Genomic DNA, 20,594 nt, shown 5'->3' with positions numbered 1-20,594 from the left:
GCCCGGCTAATTTTTTATATATATATTTTTAGTTGTCCACATAATTTCTTTCTATTTTTGGTAGAGACGGGGTCTCATTCTTGCTCAGGCTGGTCTCAAACTCCTGACCTTGAGCGATCCTCCCACCTCGGCCTCCCAGAGTGCTAGGATTATGAGCATGAGCCACTGCACCTGGCCAGTTCAAGTTTCTTAACTCCAAAAAGTGAAGAGAGAAAAGAACTAGTGAAAATATTAAGCTCACATTCTTGTAACAGGAGGTTAAAGTCTCCAGGATAAAGAAGACTTTTAAAATAGGAAACTGGCCAGGCATGGTGGCTCATGCCTGTAATTCTGGCATTTTGGGTTGGCCAAGGAGGGAGGATCGCTTCAGGCCAGACCAGCCTGGGCAATATGGAGACCCTATCTCTACAAAAAACAAAAATTTAGCCATGCAAGGCGTATACAGGCCGTTCCAACTACTCAGGAGGCTGAGGCAGGAGGATTGTTTGAGTCCAGGAGTTTGAGGTTGCAGTGAGCTATGATGATGCCACTGCACTCCAGCCTGGGCAACAGAGTGAGACCCTGCCTCAAAAAAAAAAAAAAAAAAAAGAAAAAAGAAAAAGGAAATTGGGGGTTCTTGTGTTGAGTAACTGCTAGAAGAATACCTCTTAATTACTTTGTTGTCATTTTAACACAGTACCAAATTGTTTATTTGGTCACAATGGATGGAAAATATGCAATTTCACATAATAGCTAGTTCCTATAACTTCCATTTTGGCCAGCAATATAACTTTGAACAACAAAAAAGACATACACCTGCAAAAAGGAAGGGATATAAAACAAATGACATACGAATAGGTTTACAACTTCCTTTTCCTCCATAAAATATTTTAACTTGTCATCTTTACTAAGCATTTCCTTTGAAAATAAAGCAGTTGAAGATTTCAATACAATGGCCATAAATATGAAAATATCACAGAATACTGGAAAAAGAACTAGTCTTCGAACCAAGAGACTCAGGGTATAGTCTTAACTATCACTAATCAATCTTGAAAATGTGGACATGTCAGTAATTCTCCCCAGGCTCCAGTTTCCTTTACAAAACAAGAATCTGCACCCTTACAAACAGTGATGGAATAGCAGCATAAGCATAGCATGGGAGCTTCATAGAAAAGCAGAATCTCAGGCCACACCCCAGACCTCTTGAATCAGAATCTGCATTTTAATAAGCTTGCCCAAGTAATTCATATGCACATTGAAGTCTGAGAAGCACTGGTCTAGATGATCTATAATTTTATGTGAAGCTTTCTTTCAAGTTCAAATATTTTAATCATTTTCTCTCTCCTTATTAGGAAATTCTAAATTAGTTACAGCACAATCCTTCATTAGGAAATTTACATTAAATATAGTAAGTTAACTTCAAGTAGTACTCACTATTAGACAGTAACAGAATATGTGCCAGCGGTTAAGAATCTTTCTTTCAAACCTGCAATAAAGTTACAAGTCCCTTTTCCACATACTAAGGCAAATTAAGATACAAAGGTACTTGAACATCTGAGTCAAGATGTTACCCCAACAAATTGGTTTTCATTCCCCCAAAAAGCAGATAACTATATACACAAAAAGAATTCCTGAAGTAAGGACATTTTAAGGTGAAGTAGTAGAGATATTTAACAGAGATAAGCATACTCAACTTTATTGGCTGAGTACCCCCTGCATAAGAAAACTAGCTGCGTATTCTTGACTCAAATATGGATATAGTTCTCCCAAGCTCAAAACCACAATAAGCAGTCTACCCTCGGGTACACTCTGAGGGTTCTTTCACTGTCACAGCATTCCATATTTAGGAGAGAAGAAGAATGACTCAATTTCAAGTGCTTCTCAATACAGAAAAAGTTCTTTGACAGAATCTCTACTCCAATCTTTAATTTTTTAAAAATCTAAGCATATCTATTCAAGGACCAAAACTGCCCAGAAGTAAAAGTACAATGCAGGAATCTTTATTCCTAGAAAATTCAATAACCAGAGAGAAAAAGGGGCTAAGCTAAAAATTGAAAAGATTAGTTTAAAAACGCATGCTGTATTTGAGTTTTCATACTAGTAAATCCAGAATACAATTTTTTGGGTGTGAGGAAAAGACCAACACTAATTTTACAAATGTAAATGACTCACTGGATTTAAATATCATTCTCAATAACAGCTGTATTTACATTTTATTTCCTGCCATGTCTTATATGTGTGGTAAAAAGGCTTTCTGGATTCAGCATTTATTAATATCAACATCTCAGGAGGCCAAGGATCTGTCATTCTAGGGCTGCACTGTCCAACACCATATCCACTAGCTACACAGGGCTGTTGAGCACTTGAAATGTAGCTAGTCCAAATTGAGATGTGCTCTAAATGTAAAACACAAAATGGATTTCTAAGAATGTACATTATCTCATTAAGAATTCTTTTAGCTTTAAAGAGGTGTGGCAAAAAAATTCTTTTATGTTGATTAAACGATGAAATATTTTAGATATATTAGGTTAAATAGAATATACTATTAAAATTAATTTCACCCATTTATTTCTGTTGTTTTCTTTTTAATGTGGCTATTAGAGAATTTAAAATTAAACACATGGCTCACATTTGCGACCAACATCATATTTCCAGTGGGCAATGCTATTCTAGACTGTCACCAGAATAAATGTACATTTTTAAAGAAGCTGGCCGGGCGTGGTGGCTCATGCCTGTAATCCTAGCACTCTGGGAGGCCGAGGCGGGTGGATCGCTTGAGGTCAGGAGTTCGAGACCAGCCTCAGCAAGAGTGAGACCCCGTCTCTACTAAAAAATAGAAAGAAATTATCTGGCCAACTAAAAATATATATAGAAAAAAATTAGCCGGGCGTGGTGGCGCATGCCTGTAGTCCCAGCTACTCGGGAGGCTGAGGCAGTAGGATCGCTTAAGCCCAGGAGTTTGAGGTTGCTGTGAGCGAGGCTGACGCCACGGCACTCACTCTAGTCCAGGCAACAGAGTAAGACTCTGTCTCAAAAAAAAAAAAAAAAAAGAAGCTAATTAAACACTTTTGTAAGAGGGAGAAGACACTCAAAATTCAGGATAATTTGAGGCTTGACCCATTTAAGTCTGAAACAGCTACTTAATTTGATGACATACTAATGATGAAAAACAATTCCTTATTAAGTTCTAACAATTTTGCAAGGCATTAATCACAACACTAAAATTAAAAAACAGTAAAATTAAAACACTAAGAATTTATGGCCTTAGCTTCTAATCCAATTGTTAATGCCAATTGTAGATCACAATAAGAAACTCAATCTTAAAAAAAAAAAAGAAAGGAAGAAAGAAACTTAATCTTTTTTACTACGATTGCTTTTTCAAAGAAAAAGATTAAGTTTCCTATAGTCGCTATAATCTTCACGTTTCATATGTGGAAAGCTGATAGCTGCCTTTCGCTCTGAATTCTTCCTCCTGCCAAGCAATCATACAATCTATAAGCCTAAGAATGTACCATCCTTTACCACACATCCAACCCTTACCCACAAACTACACCTCTTCTTTAAATATAAACCCAACTAATGCCAGATATTCTTCAAACGGCCCCCAAAAGATAACATTTTCAGCCTTGTTATTTTTAAGTAAGATGATTAGAAACACAAATGGGAGTGTTGATGAAGACTAATGAAAAATGTTTGGGTATTTTCAGTACTTAACCGCAAAACCAAGTGTGAAAAAAGTCTTAAAACTGGGCATTTATATTCAAATTCAGAATTCTTTACCCCAACAAATAAGCTAAAAAGCACATCTTGAACAAGATGTTGTGACACATGAAAATGGTATGAACTTCCCATTTCAGTATCCATAAATGAAGTTTTTTTGGAATACAACCGTATTTATTCATTTATATATTATTTATGGCTGTTCTGGCACTCCAAGGGCAGGGTTAAATAGTTATAAAAGAAACCATGTGACCTGCAAAGCCTAAAACATTTACTATCTGGCATTTCACATGAAAAATCTGCCAACCAAATGTTAAGAGTAATCATCCATCCATACAGGTTTCTAAAAAAGGCCTTTTGTGAACATCCCATTTATTGACGGGGTAGTACAAGATTGCAGACCCCTTCCTCACCCAATCTTACCCCCACTTGAACCAGATCAGCATCATTTTGACCAACTATCTATTGAGCTTCAGCATAAGATTTTCTATGAAGGGGTTCTAATAAAAAACTTAGTTCATGAATCATTATCTGGGCCACAAATTATACTGAAATATAGTGCCAAGGAGGTTATAAATCTACTCAAGAAATGGACCCCGGCAGGATTGGTTAGGGTGCTCCTTTCCTTCTTCATCAGGAGGATCATTCAAGGTCCTTTCAACCCTCTAGTTAGTTGTAAGATAAGTCATCACTCTCAGATGAAAATATAAAGACTGTACCCTACCCTCTTCCTCCTGAAAAGTGGGACTTCACCATTCTCAGTCAGATGCTGTCATAGTTTAATAGATAGTCTATTAGGATATAATTATAACTTCCTTATGAGGAAAATTAAACTTATGATGTACTGTAAAATACACAGCATGTCAAGACAGCCAATTACCTAAAACCTATTAACTGGAAAATTAGAAAATTAAATATACCTGTTGGTTATCTTATTTGACATTCTGTTTTAGGTAGGAGGGAGGCTATTAGGTAGAGAGTAAGCACCACGTCACTTTACATTGTTCATTTATATCCACATGATGGCAGACTGCCCTCTTTGAAAATAAAGAGGCATAAAATATATTTGTTTTACCTTGGTAAACTGACTTTGGCTATCAAAAACTTACTGTCCAAGTATTATAAAATTTGTTAAATATGTTTAGACTTTAGTTTTTCCATAATACCAAAGCACTATACACTAAATACAAGTCAGTGAATTCAAATTGTTGGCTCACCTGAAGGAATTAACAGCCTATATTCAACTGTTTTTGTTTCTCAGGTCACCTTAGTCCTTAAGGAGCAAAAGAGTGAACTGGTACTAATATATTATTAAATATCACTAATGGGCCACTGATAATTTCAATTCTCAAGGAATATAAATTATCTTTAAGACTATGTTTACACACAGATTTGCAACCTGCAAATCTCATCTGAGGACACATGTCGATTACTTTTTCATTCTTGGTTTTAGGGCCAAAGTGCTAAACTTACAGATATATCTAAAAGTAATTTCAAAACCAGCTTCATAATGTATGCTGTAAGTAAACAACAAAACTTGATAATACTAGTGATGGGGAAAAGAAAATCTGAATTAAAAAGTCATTCCTTTACCACAGCTTAGTCTAGATAAAATATACAATGGTATATGATGTTACACTAATTGTTTCAATAATTATTTATTTAAGGAGGGGGACAAAATAGTTTAGTTATATTAAATCTTTCTCTTATTTGCCAATGCCATCTTTGTACTCTGCTGCTGCCTCCTAAACTTTCCCATCCCAAGGGAATTCAACATTAAGGAACAGCCTTTCTGCCCCTCAAACTAGAATTAACTTACCTTTTATTTTTTAACATACAAATACTTGGATTTCCCAGAGTCTTCTTTAAAGATGTTTAGATTCTAGCTCTGGTAGCAAAAAGTGAAGTGGCTTAACCACAACCACAGTTGTTTCTCCATGGATCTTTAACATACACCACATAAACTAACTACTAACATAGCCTATTCCAAGGTAATTTATGGGAGATCTTAAGAATAAAAATAAATTTTGAATTTCTGCCCTTTTCTCCACAACATAATCCCTTTTTTAAGCCTCTTAACTAAATTACACGATGGAATTGAACCAGCTAAGTAACACCACACACACACAAAAAGAAATGTATGCATCTATATCTAAGTACTTACCTTGATCCTGTCATAGGACCTCTTCCATCCTTGTCATATCCCCCACGCCCTCTACCTCCTCCCTGTGACCCGCCATATCCTCTATTATCTTCTCCATACCTACTCACATCACGACGGTCATCTACAAAAAGGCAAACATTACATATATAAATAAGCACTGTCGTTTCTGACAAAGGCTTCAAATAACATAATCTTAAATGGCTCTTTAGGTCACACATTATATCCTTTGGAAAATGGCACATGTGCACAGAATTCAAATGCAAATCATCATAAAATCATCTGGAATTAAATATGTTTGAGAATTATATTAATATCTATGTCAAACTCCATTCTGCTAGTCAGAGAGCAAAACAGTGATGTAGAATAGTTTAAGTTAAAATACAATCTAGGTACAAGAACCCTCATTACTTAGATGAAAAGCAGAACCCTAATCTTAAAAGTTATTACTTTCTTCACCTCAAAAATATTTAAGTGTAAATCAAGCATGGACAGGGAATAATCGGATTTTCAAACTGAGAGAAAATATTCAATGAATGAACTTCCACTTTTACACATTCACTTATTCATTCATTCAATTATTTAACAAATGTTTACTGACCACTTATTATAAATCAAGACATATACTAGGCCTTGAAAGTACAAAAATGAGTAAGACAGGACCTTTGCCTTTGAAGTACTCATTTTCATAGCATGGACACACTACTAAATATCAGTGGTATATACAAAGTGCTATGGGAAAACAAGAGGAAATAATGACTGGCCCTTCCTAGATTAGATCAGAGAAGGCTAATATAGGATGATTTCCTCAAATCAAGCACACGAATATCACCAAAAGAAGTGGTGCCAGCAATATTGTCAAATGATCAGAGTTCACTGAGACAACAGAGAAAATTTATGTAACCAGTCCTCAATAAGTCATATGACTATTTAAGAGTCTACAAGTTCAGAAACAGAATTCTAAGGAACTAGTTTGGACGACCATCAGAAAGAATATATGTTCAGGGTCACCCCAAAGTTTTACAAACAGGTGAAATCCTGCGTGAGTCTTTTAATCCAAAACTTAATAAACAAATAATTCTGTGAGAGGAAAAAAGAAAAATAATAGAAGCCAGTATATCTTACCTTGTGTGTGGTGGCTGTAATTTTCCCTTTGTGAATGATAGGACTGCTGGTTTTGATTATAGGAATCATGCTGTTGATCATAATTTGATGGCTCATCATATGAGCCTTGATGTTGATCATAGCCTGACTGCTGGTCATACGAATCTTGCTGACCATAGTCTGACTGGTCATAGGAGGGCGCTCGTCCACCTTGGCTAAACAGAAATCAAGAACTTGAGAGACTTCGTAGGAGGATTATGTTTACTGTATCAAGTCGACTGAGAATAATATAAGAGGTGTGACCAGCTAGACCTCAACCTTATTTACTACTACTTTCTCATGGTAATTATTTAGCTCTTTTATCTGCAAAGTCCTCTTATCACCAATGGAATGTCCTTCAAAACACAATTTCACCACCATTAAAGACATGCCACATTATGAAAAAAAATCACATGCACTTTTGAAAACTGTAGCAAAGCAAAAAATAACTATGGTTTTTACTACCTCCCTGAATTAAAAAAACAAAAAAAAAGGTAAAAGATGCTACAAAGTTCAACATATCAGATTCTTTTAACAAACATGGCACAAGTGTTGAGTTCTTTTAATAGTTACTTTGAAAGGCTCTGTATCACTTAATTTTAACAACGTCATCTCCTAAAGTATTTGTAGAACTATTCTTTTAAAATTATCTTTAGAACCTATTGTATATTCTTCTAAACATCTTCAATCATAGTAAATTTTAGAAGACAATAATATATCGCTCATATTTTAAGTCTGATAAGAGGAAGGAACTTGCTTTGTAATGCTATTTTTTATCTGAAAAGAAATCTATCGGCTGGGCACGGTGGCTCACGCCTGTAATCCTAGCACTCTGGGAGGCCGAGGCAGGTGGATCGCTCAAGGTCAGGAGTTCGAGACCAGCCTGAGCAAGAGCGAGACCCCGTCTCTACTAAAAAAATAGAAAGAAATTATCTGGCCAACTAAAATATATATAGAAAAAATTAGCCGGGCATGGTGGCACATGCCTGTAGTCCCAGCTACTCGGGAGGCTGAGGCAGTAGGATCGCTTAAGCCCAGGAGTTTGAGGTTGCCGTGAGCTAGGCTGACGCCACGGCACTCACTCTAGCCTGGGCAACAAAGCGAGACTCTGTCTCAAAAAAAAAAAATCTATCAAGTAATAAGACTGCTTTCTTATTTCTGACAATTTGAAACAAAAATTCTAAGTATGTTCTGAGCAATATGACTGCATTAATTATCTGCTCTCAGGGTGCAAATATTAAAATGCAATACTTAATTGAATTTCAGTTCTAATAGGTTTACTTTAAAAAAAAAAAGGGAACAAAAAAGATCTCATACCTTAATAGTCACATCTTATTCTGTATCGGAGGATCAGAACAATCTAATAAAGATCAGTAGGTTCCCCAACTCCCTACCAAAAGCACAACACAATCATGATCTGAACCCCAGCACTTTACTTTAAGATGGCTGCCACACCAAACCTAACACATCTCTTTGGTCTACATTATGTTATGCTTCCAAAAATACATCCTTGATAACAGGATTCTCCTTAAACTTAAAGTTAACTAACAGGGCTTGAAGAAATACTCCCCCAAATGTAGGATGCCTTCTGGATATTAGTCCCTGTATTTGTACTCTACTTTCTACTTTTCACAGCACTCTCATATCTAAAAGACTGATAATGTGACCTCAAAAATCATTCCTCAACGCTTTTATTTAATTAAATTTCACTTAGAATAATTACCTTTACTGAAGAGAGAAAACAACAGAGAACTTAGTTTCTGCCTAATTCTTTAACTGTGTAATCTGATAAGCTGGATAATTTTAACTTTTCTTTACGTCTATAAAATAGGGATAATTACTGACAACAATCTCACAGAGGTATCTGAGGATCAATTACATTAGAGAATGCAAAAGCACAACAAAAGAGGTTGGACCTGGTGGCTTATGCCTGTAATCCTAGCACTACGGGCTACGGGAGGCCAAGGTGGGAGGATTGCTTGAAGCCAGGAGTTCAAGACCATCCTCAGCAAGAGCAAGAGCGAGACCCATTTCTACAAAAAACAGAAAATTTAGCTGGGCATAGCGGCTCATGCCTATAGTCCCAGCTACTTAGGAGGCTGAGGCAGGAGAATCACTGGAGCCCAGGAGTTTGAGGTTGCAGTGAGCTATGATGATGCCACTGCACTCTAACCCAGGCATCAAAGCAAGACTGTCTCAAAAAAAAAAATGACTAAATAAAAAATAAAAGGTTCCTATTATTAAAAATTAAGTATAAGTGAGGCATGGTGGCACATGCCTATAATCCCAGCTACTCAGAGGGTGAGGTGAGAAGACCGCTTGAGCCCAGGAGTTCAAGACCAGCCTGGGGAACACAACTGAAACTCTCCTGAAACGCTGCCTCAAAAAAATATAATTATAAATTTTGTAAATGAGGTGGGAAAAAATAAAGATAACAAAAAATAAAAATTAAGTACAGGCTCTTAAAATTTGAAAATTTTAAAAAACCTTGTAAAACCTACAAATTTAGGCCAGACATGGTGGCTCACACCTATAATCCCAGCGCTTTGGAAGGCCAAGGCAAGAGGATTGCTTCAGACTGGGTAACACAGCAAGACTACATCTCCAGAAAAAAATTTTAAAAAATTAGCCAGATGTGGCGGCACATGCCTGCAATCCTGGCTACTCATGAAGCTAAGCCTGGCTACTCATGAAGCTAAGGCAGGAGGATTGCTTGAGCCCAGGAGTTCAAGGCTGCAGTGAGCTATATCGTACCACTGCACTCTAGTCTGGGAGACAGAACAAGACCCTATCTCAAAAAAACAAAAACAAAAAAATTTTGTAAACTTGTTGGTAAATATTCATCTACCTATATTAACAAAACAAATTTTAGGATATCTGATATATGTGGATAAGTGTTGGTACTTTTTTAAATTAATATTTTTGTCCCTGTAAAGGTAACACATTCAAATGGCTCAAAAATAAAATGGAAATAAAAAGGTAAATATTGAGAAGCCTCAATCTATAGTCAGGTTTTTTTTTAATCTCAGGTATAAAGCAGAGGTACAAATTTTCCTAACATTTAAATCATGTATATTAAACAGCTAAACAATCATTTTACAAATGACAAATCAAATGACAATGCTATTTCCACATTCTCCATAATACAAAATTGTGAAATCCACACTCCATTAAAACTTTTCTTAAAAAAAAAAAAAGTTTAAAGCTAAGAATCTGTTAGTGAAATCTGGTTAATAATATCCAGTGTTATTTCCACTGCCCATAACCATCTCAGTACTTTACTGTTTCCTTACCCTGCTGATGATTCCATGTTTTGTTGTCCCTGGTTATTATATGATTGCTGGCCATATGAGCTCTGCTTTTGATTCTCGTAACCACTGTAGGACTGTGAATAACCTAAAGATTGGATGGGTATACCAATTAGTGAAAGCTCTGATTTTTCAATCTCTAAAACAGCAAATTTAACAAACTAGTCCAACCTGACTGGCTCTGTCCATAACCGGAGTAACCGCTGTAGTTCTGTCCATATGAGGAATCAGTCGTTTGCCCATAACCAGAATAGCTCTGAAATTTAGGTAAATATTCAAGTTTCACCACCTACTTAAGATAAAAATAACTACTTATGAAGAACACAATTGATATTTCAACCTACTTGTGATGGTTGTCCATATCCTGGGTTGCCTTGATTTCCATAGGAAGAATAACTGTAAAAGAAAAATGTAATATTTGAAAGAAATGTGCTAAAATTTAAAAGCTTAAATGAAGAACCCTGCCTTGATTTTCAACTTTCAATTCAAATATAAGCTTCGTTTCTGAGAAATTTTCAATCTGCCTGTCTCTTAAGAGTATAAATTGAAAGGTGATGACCAAAGACTATTTAAGACAAATGAAATCACTCCCAGACCTACTGAATGTCAAACACACAAAGTTTTGCTTTGACAAGCTCCCACAAATCAACAAAACTTCACTGGAGCTAGAAAATTCTAGGAGAATTATGCAAGGGGGTGAGGGGAACAAAAACAACACGGCAAGACCCGAAATAAACATCTGAAGACTTAAATTAGCACTTTAATCAATTTAGCTACATTTTGACAGAGTAATTTCTTCCTATCATTTGCCTTAGTTAAATGTCTTTAACTTCTTAGAAGAGGCACAGGGTGGCACTAAAAGTCTAATTTAAATGCCTCCATAATTAAAGGCACGTATATCTCCAGAGTCCTATCATAGAATGAAATTTTATCATATTCCCAGTGTCACAGCAAAGCCTGACATGTAGTTCAATAAATATTTGTTGACTGACAATGAATTAATGTACCTTCCTAAGATTTAAATTTTCTTTAATTTACCTAAGTATATAACAGTATATAAGCTCTAACAATTCAGAAGCAAACTTTCTGAATACATACTATGGCTTTCTACATCCAAAGGAAAACAAAATATTTGCGAAAAAACCCTTTTTATTATTTCACAGCTATCAAGTACTAACAGAATTCCTTAACTTCTGAAAATACATTTCACTGAATAAACATTTGCTAGATGCCTATTAGGAGGTAAGCACTATCTTCTAAGAATAAAAGAATCAAATCAGTTTTGTTTGGGGGAAGCTTAAAATTTGATGACAGAAGATACCTGAAAAGCTACTCAATATCTCACACTGTGCTGCAAAACTTTTATGCTCTAAGTTGAAGGCTGCATTTCCTACTGCATAGACACATTCACATAAAAACAGACCTTTCTTTTTATTGTGAGAATGGTAAGGACTCTAAAAAATGCCAAAAATTTCTATTAGGATGCTTTTTAAAAATCTGCATTATATTATACCATCAAAAAATGAAATGCTTTTTCTAAGAAACTATTATAGAGTTCAACTGCTTAAATCCTCTTAATATTTGTGTCTTCTATGAAATTTCTTAAAGAAAACATAACTTTATAATATCTAGGAGATTTGTTTTAATCTCTAGGAGGCATCAATATTTACTGATGCAAACAGATGTTTAAGAAAATGAAGAAGCCCAAGACGGTAGCATGCGCCTATAGTCCCCACTACTTGGGGGGCTGTGTCAGAAAGATCACTTGAGCCCAGGAGTTCGAATCTGTAGTGCACTATAAATCGTGCCTGTGAATAGCCACTGTATTCCAGCCTAAAGACCCCATCTCTAAAAATTGGAAAAAAAAAAAAAAAACTGGGTGCAATGGGTCAGGCCGTTATAGGTCCCCAGCACTTTGGGACGCTGAGGCAGGAGGATCGCTTGAGACCAGGGGTTCAAGACCAGCCTGGTCAACATAGCTAGACCTCATCTCTACAAAAAATTTAAAAATCAGCCAGGTGTGGTGGTGGCACATGCTTATAATCCCAGCTACTGGGGAGGCTGAGTTGGGAGGGTAGCTTGAGTCCAGGAGTAAGTTCAAGGCTGCAGTGAGATAACGATCATGCCACTGCACTCCAGCCTGCTAGGCAACAGAGGGAAACCCTGTCTCTTAAAAAATAAAATAAAAAACACAAGAAAAAAGAAAAGGAATAAATGTTTTAAAGTACCTATATACATAGGCCAACTTGCCTTTTTGACAATATCTAATTATCTTAAGACATCCAGATACCAAGTCTCAAAAGAGAAGCTTTTTTCCTCAGTTCTACCTTTTCATGTTAAAATGTATGTATACTTTACCTTTGCTGCTCACCCCCAGACTGACCGTAACTTCCAGAATCTAGAACACATAAAAAGAATTTTAAATCTTATTTAAAATTATGCTTTGTTCAAAGGCTGATTTTAGCTCATATAGATGAAATGGGGTAAGAAAATGTCAAAAATTAATTGGAGAAAGAAAGCTAGAAGATAAATACTGTGCAAGGAGAAATCTGTACAAATAGTACTTCCTTTTTACAGCAACTACATATTTGAAAACAACTATTCTACAAATGTGTGTGGATGGTCCTAAGAACCAAGTGAACAAATGTGAAACAAACAGTGGAAATTCATCCTCTGAACACTCAAAAGCTCAAGCTTATACTATCTTTATATACAAAAAGACATTTGTTAAAACTAATCAGGTCCAAAAAGGGAAAAGACATGCACTCTTGACATCCTCAGGATTACATTTACTTGTATAGTCTCACCACCCCAACATATACAACATCCCTCTATGTTGGACTGCTGTGGCCGTCAGCACCTACAAAAGGATTTCCAGAAAGTTGCTAAAAGTTCTGTCAGTTGTTTAAAAGTCTGACTTTACCAAGCCGTCAGGGACTCAGCCAATTGGTATAGCAAGTCAGCAATATCTTTTAGTCTCCATTTTAGCAATTAAAACTACCAAGGAAGGCATGAAGTGAGTAACACATGTCAAAAAATTAAAAAGAAGAAGAATTTAAACTATGAACTTTTCTCAATACTTCCAAATATCATAAAAATAATTGTTGAAGAGGCTCTATCTATCCTTAGACTTCTACTCAGAATCAAATGAATGACCTAAGTTTGTGATCAATAAGAGCAATTGTATATGAAACACTTCGCAACTGCAAAATATGGCTCTATGTCTCAAACTGCTGACCATTAGGCCCCACCTCACCCAAAACAAAATCATTATCAAACAGTTCTAAAACCAACCAAAAATCAAATGAAATGTTTTTTCCTTCAATTTATATAAACCTACAATATGAAAAAATACTGCCATTGGTGGTACACGTGGGTGACATCAAATCTGACACTTTTTTGCTATCAGACTGAACAAGATTTTTTAAAATTCTTATTTGTAAGAATATTAAGTGGGCCGGGCGCGGTGGCTCACGCCTGTAATCCTAGCACTCTGGGAGGCCGAGGTGGGAGGATAGCTCGAGGTCAGGAGTTCGAAACCAGCCTGAGCAAGAGCAAGACCCTCGTCTCTGCTAAAAATAGAAAGAAATGATCTGGACAGCTAAAAATATATATACAAAAAAATTAGCCGAGCATAGTGGCACATGCCTGTAGTCCCAGCTACTTGGGAGGCTGAGGCAGTAGGATTGCTTGAGCCCAGGAGTTTGAGGTTGCTGTGAGCCAGGCTGACGCCACAGCACTCTAGCCTGGGCAACAGAATGAGACTCTGTCTCAAAAAAAAAAAAAAAAAAAGAATATTAAGTGAAATATTGACACAAACTATTTATTGTATAAATGTGGAGAAGGATATAGGCTATCTAAAATGAAGATGAAAAAGCAATACATCACTGCCAGGCCCACGATAATAAAACGACCAGTGTTGTAGCTAACAACCAAATAAGAGAAATAGGAAAAGAATACACAATCTAATTCAACCATAAAGAGATTATATGTATTTCTGAAGTGGCAAAGGAAATTAGATTCTCCCAAATGAGAGATTGAAAAGGGTTACGAGGGGAAAAAAGCACATGAGCGGGACACATGAAGCTTTAGGTTGAACTATATCCCAAAGCATGAATGTGGGCTCTCCCAGTGACAGAGTGTAAGATCCCAGCATATTTCCTTTAGGCGCGAGCAAAACTATAGAAGTATACAGCACCTAAGTCATGTGACCCTATCTCAAATCTAGTAAGTATTAAGGTCCTTAAACCTTAACCCAGTCACTTTAGCCCTCTGAAATTGGAAATCTGACTTCTTTAGCTGGCTGGTTTACTCCAAGAAGATACAGAAATAGGCATATCGACCAGTAAATCCTGCCCTTAGATAAACACTTGAATGGTAAAGTGCAGATGTCTTATATTCATCAGAGAAAATTGGTTTAAAGTTATTTAAGGCATTTCAAATTGTTCAATGATTACTTGACACTTGAGCCTTGTGTCTAGACCCAAGAATTATTTTAAAGTGCTTTTAAATTTCCAAGTGCATAGGGTTTTGATTCTTGTTTTTTCTAATAGTACATCACAGCAAAAAAACGTATTTTCTGTATCATTCTTGGTATTTGTTAGGATTTGTTGTTTTGTCTTTCTCCTTTAGCACACATCCCCATGTGCTAGAAAAGATTTATATATTTTCTAAATTTTGAGTGAATTCTATACATCTATAACATTATTACACTCAGTTGTATCATTCATACTTTATTAATGTTTGGTCTATTCTTACTGTTTCGTCATTCATACTGTTTGCCTCATCTACTAATTACAGAGGTATGTCTTATAAAACTTCCCACTTGACTACAGACTTGTCAATTTCTAGTAATTGCCATTTTTTGTTTTCTATATTTTGAGACTATATTGTTAGGCACATAGAAGTACAGATGTATCTTCCTGGTGAATTTCCTTTTAACATTACATGAACACTAGCACTAAAAAAGTCCAAACTTTCATTGGTAATATAACTAAACCATCACTTTTTGGTTTGGTTGCTTGGCTAATCTTTTTCCATCTTACTTTCAACATTTCTTTTCTTATCTTTTCAGTATATCCTTTCTGAACAGCATCCTAGATCATTTTTTTCCAATGTGAAAATCTTTGTCTTTTAACTTGTGTTTTACTACTTTTACTATTAGGTTCTTATTTATTTCCACCCTTTTATATTGGAACTTTCTACTTACTATGGTTTTTTTCCTTTTAACTCCTTCCTGCTATTAAGATTTTCTTTACTCCCTTTTTTCCTCCTACTGCTTTAGAAGTTGCGTTCAAGTTCTATTAATAAGTCACCATGCATAATTTTTATCAATTTTTAACATGCAATCCTGACAAAGTCCAAAATTACCTTCAACCTCCAGTGAATACTGTAAGAACCTTAATATTCTAATAATAATCACAGCCTTCACCTATTATTTTGCTCACTTTTTCAATCTCTAAATCTAATTATTTTAATCTTCAGTGTTCTATAGTTAATATTTGCTTTTTTATTTACTATGTTTCTTTCCTCTACATTTTTTACATCCCATTCCTCCCTTCTAGACTTAACTTCCTTTATTGGTTCTTCTAGCACTAACAATGATAGTCTTTTTCAAATACATATTTACATGATAGTTTATTTGGATAGAAAATTCAAGGTCAATGGTTATTCTCCCTCTAAACTCTCAGGATCATTTCATCATTCTCCAGCTTCTTGAAACTTCTAAGTGTTATCATCAATCTTACCATTGCTCCCTATTTTCTCTGGTAGGTTTTGTTTGATATTGGTGTTTCATAACCTGCAGTTTCACATCAGTGTGTCTAGGTATGAAATTATGTCTCAGGTTTAAAACCGTGCTTCTTGATTCAAAATGTTTATCTATTATGGAAAATTCACAACTATCTTTTTCTTTGTAGAGTCAAGGTCTCACTATTTTGCCCAGGCTAGTCTCAAACTCCTGGCTGCAAGTGATCCTCCCACCTGGGCCTCCCAAAGTACTAGGATTAAAGATGTGAGCCACCACACCCGGCCTCAACTCTCTTCTTAACTATTGATTCTCCTCCACTTTCTCCTTCTCAAATTCTTATTAGATGTATGAAAGGAATTCTTAATTCATTTTCTATGTTTCTTTTTTTTTGATACAGGGTGTTGCCTGGGCTAGAGTGCAGTGGCGTCATAGCTCACTGTAGCCTCCAACTCCTGGGCTCAAGTGATCTTCATGCCTCAGCCTCCCCAGTAGCTGGGACTACAGGTGTGTGACACCACAAATGCCTAATTTTTCCATTTTTTGTAGAGACGGGGTCTCACTCTTGCTCAGGATGGTCTCAAACTCCTGGCCTCAAGCAATCTTCCTGTCTCGGCCTCCCAGAGTGCTGGGATTACAGCCGTGAGCCACTGTACCAGTCTATTTCCCATGTTTCTTAGTCTTTCATTTTCATCTCTTTATCCTTCTGAACTGAATTCTGTAAGATCACATCTACCTTCTACATCTACTTATTCAATCTATCATATCTATATTTCTTTAGCTAGGTCTGCTGTTAAACTTACCCACTTTTTCCAATTCTAGAAGTTATACTTGGTTCTTTTTCAAATCTATGTGGCTTTTTTTCATAACATCTTGGTCTTAGGACTGACTCCTTTTAGGTTTTTAATTATTTTAATAATTTTAGGTAATAATAATTTCCTATAATGCTCTTTCAGACTATCTTTTAGGGACTCTAAGCCTATTTGTCATTAACTCTCATTTCCCAAAGTTCTGCAATATTTTTTTACTATGAACTCATCTTTTGCTAGGCTTCTGAGATTCCTTGTGATCTCAACTGTAAATTTCCTCCAGAAAAGATTTTTCATTTTTTACCAGAATTCCAAGGGTATTACTAGCCCCGAAACAATTTTTATGTTAATTTCTCATAAGGTTTCCTTGAGCCTAAATGAATACCCAAATTGTGTTAAGCACAGGTCCCAGGTTACAATTTCTCAGGAAAAGACTTTTTTTTTTTCAGTGTCCAGGCTCCCTTGTTATCTTATCCTGGTAGCAAGGTTTTTGTTCCAGGTCATTCCTTCAATGAAGTATAGTCCTTTAAATCGATGTGTTAGTCCAGGATTTTTATATATGAGTTTCAGTTCCCATTACCTGACTCTAATGATCTCCAAGTTTCATCTCTTGTCCTTCGTTACATGGGCAATAAAACCCAAGTCTCTAAATGAGGCTACACCCTCCTTTCCAGGTAGCCCCTAAGTTACCACTATGCCCACCATGCTGGTTTCTACTTCAGTTTTGGCAGTGGGGGTTTGCTCTTTAAGTTTTTACATTTTTTGGTGTTTGTAGACACAGGATTTTCAAATAACCCTTGGTCTGCCATACTGCCATAATGAGAAGTATTGTGACTTTGTAATTTTTATATGTAAACTGATATTATACTTGTGATTTTAATATGAAAGGTGTCAGTTAATTCACATTTGTAAACAGTATTTGAATGTCAGACTCTGACTTATAATATCTACAATTTTTATTTATTGATTGATAACTTAAGTGCTTATACTTATTAGGTTTATAAGTCTGCCCTGTCAGACATTCAAATTGAGTCAATTTGAAAGATTAAATTTACAAGTGTAGAAGGAATGTTTAAAAGACTTAACTAAAATTATTAATGGCATTAGTTGGTTAGGGGGAGTTTAATCTATTAAGTTTATTAACTTAAACATTCAAAGAACAAGTCAAGTCAAAAGCATTGTTTTCATACAAAGTCAAAAGTATTATTTTTATACACATTACAAAATTTATAAATAGTATACCAAGACTAAGAACTTAAGAGTCTAGCTTTGTTAATTTAGAAACAAATATTAAGTAGTCCTTTTCACACATGAAAGCCAATTTTGATATTAAAAAACTCAAACTACAAAGTGACAAATATTGGGGTGTCTTGGTAATTCTTAGATTCTTCACAGAGCAAATCCCTTTATTAAAAGGATTTGTTCTGTAAAATTTGGATTCAGTCAAAAGGCCACACTCAAGGATTGAGAAGACCACATGTGGCCCCAAGGCCACAGGTTCCCCACCCAAAAACTACCCAGTCCTATAAAAATAGGCCCATTTTTTTAATACCAATTATGTTAAAAATTAAGACAGGATAAAAGTTTTTAATGAATATTGTATTCATTGAAACTTGGTACATTTCTCCATGAGGACACAATTTTAATTGTTTTCAACCCACGAGATTACAAACTGTCCTGAGGGTGTGCCTTTATGTACTTCTGTGGAGCTTTACCAGACACTTCATCCCAAACCATGCACCTAGTAAAAGATGTACCAATGTCTACTTTGGAATAAGAAATTACTCCCTATTTGAGCAAAGATTAAGCAGAAACTGAAAGAAGCAAGTGTAGTTTATAGCCCCTTACATCAAGTAGTCGGCCCCCCCTCAAAAAAATCAACATCCTGCCTCCTGAATATCAACGTTCATCTAAAGAAAGTATCATTCTTATGTCCAATCTTTCTAGCTCATCTGTCATCTTCTCTGACCGCTGCTTCCTTCTGGTCACACATTTCTATCCTTCTGCAAGACTGGTTAATAGGTTTTTTTGGTTTTGTTTTTTAAATACTAACAGGTTTGCCCTTAATAAAAATGTAAGACTGTCAGAAGGCATGTTTCACTCTAACCATGCGGCTTCAGGAAATGTTTTTCCAGCAGAAGAGTGACACCTGTCACGATGGTTTCTAGCAAACAGATACCTGGGCCTTTCCTGCCTGCGATGCAGCCGGACAATAGAGGACCTTGTGTGATCAGCTAGATCTGCTAAATCAAGAGAACACCCATGTTCCTGACTCTTTATTCTGGTTTAGCAGGATCCAAACGGGCTGTCCTGAAGAGACCTATGCCTCTTTTTCTCTTCCACACAACGGGCAGCCTCTGCCAATTTAACCGCTTCGTGGAAGAAAGGCTGCCTTTGCTTTTGGTCTGCGTGTTTTACGGGAAATGCCGCATATGCCTACGGGAGAGTATCCCTAACGGCCAAGGCTCACTTCCAAGCTCTTTCGGAAGATAAACAACTGGAGGGGGGAGACGAGTGGCAGGAGAGTGACGAGGAAGCTGAATTGTATGCAAACGCCCCCGACTCGAATCCGCGTGGTTACCGCTGAGGGAACGGCAGTAAGTGCGATTCCGTGACAGGCAACGTCCTGTGAAAGGGCTCCCAGAGCGTCAAGGCCCCCACCTGATGAATGGGTGAGTCAGGAAGGCCCAGCTCCACTTCACAGATGGGGAAAGCGAGGTACGAGGCGACGAGACGACGGGCCCGAGGCCTCGCTGAAAGATCTGAGGCGGAGCGGAGAACCAGGAGCCCCGACTCTCTCAGGCTGATGCTCTGCTCTCGGCTCCCCCCGCCCCCAGGATGGCGTAGACGGCCTCCGCCCCCCGACTCACGCGCACCCTCCCCTGGGAGCGGCAAGTCTCCTCGGCTGCCAAGGACAGGGCCGAAAGACAGGAGGCCCGAAGCGCTCCCGCCGCGGTTTGCAGCCAGGGAGCGTTGGGAGCGTGCGTGCCTCGGGTCCAACATGGCGGCGGCCGCGGCCGCCTCCCCCCCACCAGCCTCCCTCAGGGCCGGAGACTCTCCCTCGGGGCCCTCCGGTGGGCGGGAAGACGGCCCTACCCCGCCAGGCCCTTCTCGCCGCTGCCGCTGCTCGCCGAAGGAGTCACCTACCCGACATGACTAACGGCCGCGGCGCGGAGCCCGCAGAGCCCGCCGAGAACAAGGAATACGCCAGCCAAGCGGCGCGGCGGCCGGAGCTGTATGGAGGGCGGCGCGGCGAGCGGAGGCCGACTGCGGGGCCCCGGCAGCCAATCAGCGGGCAGCGGGCGGCACCACAGCGCCACGGCGGGAGGGGTGATCCTGCGCCGGCTCCGGCCGCCCAACGCGCCTCCCTCTGTGGTCGCCCCTCCGCGGACGGTACCATCATTGAGAGGGAACTGAGAGGAGAAAGTACCAAGGCCAACGCTGTGGCGGAGGAGGGAGCTGAGCCCATCCGCTCCGTCCTGCTTCAAATCCTACTCCTCACTTTCCTGGGTCTGAGAGGATTCGAGGTTAGGAAGCGAAAGAGGAGGGGCTTTATAAACACGGACTATTTGTTTTTGAAAAGTCTTTCTTTCCCTAAGATTTCGAATGGTATGTCCTAGTCTGGTCTTGCTTTCGCTGCAGGGAGCTTGAGCCACCTGGGGGCGTTCCGAGTCGAAAAGCTCGGGGACGCGAAGTCGTGACCGGCTCTGGTACCTGACCGCCTCCGG

The 20,594-nt window shown here is 37.8% G+C and overlaps 1 protein-coding gene across 1 annotated transcript in view; it reads right to left on the bottom strand.

Annotated features, from left to right (window-relative positions):
* TAF15 (TATA-box binding protein associated factor 15) overlaps positions 1-20,129 on the bottom strand; it is a 31,067-nt gene extending 10,938 nt beyond the window's left edge. Inside the window, exons 1-7 of the mRNA XM_045525510.1 lie at positions 20,014-20,129; positions 12,670-12,709; positions 10,656-10,707; positions 10,483-10,567; positions 10,297-10,399; positions 6,986-7,179; positions 5,864-5,984 (exon numbers count right to left, since the gene is read on the bottom strand). Of these exons, the coding sequence (XP_045381466.1) occupies positions 5,864-5,984; positions 6,986-7,179; positions 10,297-10,399; positions 10,483-10,567; positions 10,656-10,707; positions 12,670-12,709; positions 20,014-20,020 (602 nt within the window). The 5' untranslated portion in view covers positions 20,021-20,129. The remainder of the gene's footprint in view (positions 1-5,863; positions 5,985-6,985; positions 7,180-10,296; positions 10,400-10,482; positions 10,568-10,655; positions 10,708-12,669; positions 12,710-20,013) is intronic.
* Positions 20,130-20,594: the final 465 nt, after the last annotated feature.

The sequence above is a fragment of the Lemur catta genome, chromosome 15 (genome assembly GCF_020740605.2).
Source record: "Lemur catta isolate mLemCat1 chromosome 15, mLemCat1.pri, whole genome shotgun sequence".
NCBI classification, from domain to species: domain Eukaryota; kingdom Metazoa; phylum Chordata; class Mammalia; order Primates; family Lemuridae; genus Lemur; species Lemur catta.
The sequence above is the reverse complement of the archived record's forward strand: the minus strand, read 5'-3'. Positions and strand labels throughout refer to the sequence as shown.